Source organism: Limulus polyphemus, unplaced genomic scaffold (genome assembly GCF_000517525.1).
Source record: "Limulus polyphemus unplaced genomic scaffold, Limulus_polyphemus-2.1.2 Scaffold3274, whole genome shotgun sequence".
In the NCBI taxonomy this organism is placed as follows: Eukaryota; Metazoa; Arthropoda; class Merostomata; order Xiphosura; family Limulidae; genus Limulus; species Limulus polyphemus.
In genome coordinates, this window is record NW_013668884.1 from 124,877 (window position 1) to 128,111 (window position 3,235).

At 33.5% G+C, this 3,235-nt stretch overlaps 1 protein-coding gene across 1 annotated transcript in view; it reads right to left on the reverse strand.

Moving 5' to 3' along the window:
* LOC106469047 (glutamate receptor ionotropic, kainate 2-like) overlaps positions 1–3,235 on the reverse strand; it is a gene marked incomplete at its 5' end in the record, with an annotated part of 64,754 nt that overhangs the window by 45,301 nt on the left and 16,218 nt on the right. The window contains one exon of the mRNA XM_022397440.1: positions 1,969–2,147. Within this exon, the coding sequence (XP_022253148.1) occupies positions 1,969–2,147 (179 nt within the window). The remainder of the gene's footprint in view (positions 1–1,968; positions 2,148–3,235) is intronic.

Consider the following 3,235-nt stretch of genomic DNA (forward strand, 5'->3'; position numbering starts at 1 on the left):
ATCAAGACTAGAATGTTTGTTACACACGTGAACAACTTAACTTAGAAACTACATAACTCAATCAACTTGCTGCGTCAAGACTGATAAAGTTTAAATCAAGACTAGAATGTTTGTTACACACGTGAACAACTTAACTTAGAAACTACATAACTCAATCAACTTGCTGCGTCAAGACTGATAAAGTTTAAATCAAGACTAGAATGTTTGTTACACACGTGAACAACTTAACTTAGAAACTACATAACTCAATCAACTTGCAGTGTCAGGATTGATAAAATTTAAATCAAGACTAGAATTGTTGTTACACACACGAACAACTTAGAAACTACATAACACAATCAACTTGCAGCGTCAGGATTGATAAAGTTTAAATCAAGTTTAGAATGTTTGTTACACACATGAACAACTTAGAAACTACATAACCTCTCCCCCACCACCTCATACCCGATACAGGGGACTGGCACCCACTCTCATTTCGCTAACTTCCATAAATGTCGGCAAGTTTACGATTTTCTGAACTGCACTCGAGGTTTTGTTACAAAATCTTGACTCACAAGAAACAAATCCTATGTGGCAGCTGAAGTTAGAGAGTTAAAATATAAGATTAAGTTAAACAATAGGTAACATAGGTTGGTCATTAAATTACTTATTATTTGAATTTAATTTCGCTTGTGTTTTCCCCCTAGAATTCTTCTCACTGCATTAAAATAGTCCCAAATTGTCACTGTATTTGTAAAGATGTTCTGAGGGTGAATGCCCCTCCCCCCAAAAAAAATCTACCTTAGCTTCCTTCTGAAAAAAATTTGATTTGATTCATTTCCAACATATGCCTCGAGACATATTTTTCTGTCGACACAGATGAAGTACGAGTAAAAATTAAGTAATATGCTAAGAAGAATTAAATTTATATATTCTCTTCCCGAATAATAACTAAAATAAGATTATTTGTTATCAAGTTAAAAATATTCTAATGGTTTGCTTTGTCAGAAATAACAAACTAACAATAAACCAAATAATTACTTCCTAGTTCTTGTGTTTATTTCAATATATCGAGTATAATATGGGTGTAAAATATGAGATATGTAAATATTATATTATTAGTTTAGACAATTACTTAATAAAACATAAAAATGGTAATTTTACGAAAAACGCCACCTCCGTGTAATGTTGATAATTAGTTGTCACGATTGTAGGAAGTTTTGTTAATAATTGATTGATGTTGAGAATATTGAACGTCATATGCAATATGTTGACGTCGAGAATATAGAAGCGGACAGACGATTAGGTGATAACGATATAAATAACGGGAGACGACAGCAGACAGATAATAACAGAAGAAAGTAAAGTTATAAAAAGAAAGATTTGGCGTGAAGTTAACTACCATAGAAGTGATAGGCCTAACGACTGACATAAGCCTAACGTTACTATGCTAGAGTAAGACTAACAGTAGAATCGGAGATAAAAAAAAACAATAACTTATTCCATCAAAGCGTGGTTCTAAAGTAATTGAATCAGCCTGAGTGTACTTTGACAAAAGGAACAGAGGATCTTTAGACGAAAGAAAACCAAACGATTACAGTAACTCGCGCCACAATTGAAAGTGAATCACAAACAGAATACTAGTGCGATAGTAATAGAGAAGATAGTTCGGCTTGTCAACTGAAATTCGAAAGTAATTGAATAGGCCATAATATCTATAGTGTTTAAGAATTTATTGTACATGCTATTCATTTATTGTTGAATTTATCGCCAGCAAGTCACAGACACCTACTGTATAATAATCCTACGCCCAACAACAACACAGTATATACTTATACTGTTAAGATATATAACTAAAAGCCTTTTTATTTTGACAATTGGCAAAAAGGAAGAATATATATTTTATATTCTGACAAACACTAACCATTACTCCAAAGTTGTAGGTCACCGAACTAAAAAAAAAGACATGTTCATGTGATATAGAAATACCTCTCTAAAAACCAAGGGGACTTTTTCGGCGGGTATGTCTAAAATGATGTTAGTTTCTCCTCGTTTCCCTATATCTTTCAAAAGTTTCTTGTAACTCAATCCTGGCGTAAGCTGATGGATGGTAATCTTCACGTCCTTGTAAGAGGGCGCTTTCAACAGCTCTTGTAATCTTATCAACCCTGTCAGGAACATAAATTACAACTTTTATAAACAATGTACAGTTATAACAACACATGCTGTTTCACTATTAGGAGTTTAATTGCTTTCATAACTCGCCTTCTGCTTAAAGATATTCTACAAAACTACACGATATTGGTTAAGTTAAAAAACAAAATCTAATAGTTATTGTCAATCATATAATTTGGTTTTTTTTAGTAACAGAAAACTATCTTGTAATCCACAAATAATAAAAAACATTTCAAGAATGACAAATGTAAACAAACAAACAATTATAAAGTAAGGTGTGGGTATCATTCTCGGAGTATCGATCTGTTATCAGGAGTCTTTGGAGGCGAAGTTTCGTTCAGTTATCACAAATCTTTGGAAGCAGAGTTTCGTTTTGTAAGCGCGAGATTTTGAAGATGAAAATTCAATAAGCTAGAACTGCTCTAGAGATGGAATTTCGAGTTTTTAGTACAACTCTTGGTTCTTTGGAGGCGAAGTTTCATTCTGTTATCACAAACCTTTGGAAGCAGAGTTTCGTTTTGTTAGCAATAATATTTCGAGGCGAAGTTTCGTTCTGCTAATACGGGTTTTGGGGGACAACGTTTCAATAAATTAGCTCGGGTGTTTGGAGAAAGTCTTTAAAGACGGAGTTTCGTTCTGTTAGCACGAGTCTATGGAAACAGAGTTTCGTTTTGTCAGCACGAGTTTTTGGAGATGAAGATTCAATAAGCTAGAACTGCTATAGAGATGGAGTTTCGAATTTTTAGCACAAGTCTTGGGATATAAATTTTCGTTCTGTTAACATGGTTATTTGGAGGATGAGTTTAATTTTGTTAACATGGTTCTTTGGAGGAGGAGTTTAATTCTGTTAACATGGTTCTTTGGGGAAGAGTTTAATTCTGTTAATATAGTTCTTTGGAGGAGGAGTTTAATTCTGTTAACATGGTTCTTTGGGGAAGAGTTTAATTCTGTTAACATGGTTCTTTGGGGAAGAGTTTAATTCTGTTAACATGGTTCTTTGGGGGAAGAGTTTAATTCTGTTAACGTGGTTCTTTGGAGGATGAATTTAGTTCTGTTATAAAGGGCCATTGGTGGGTTTAAT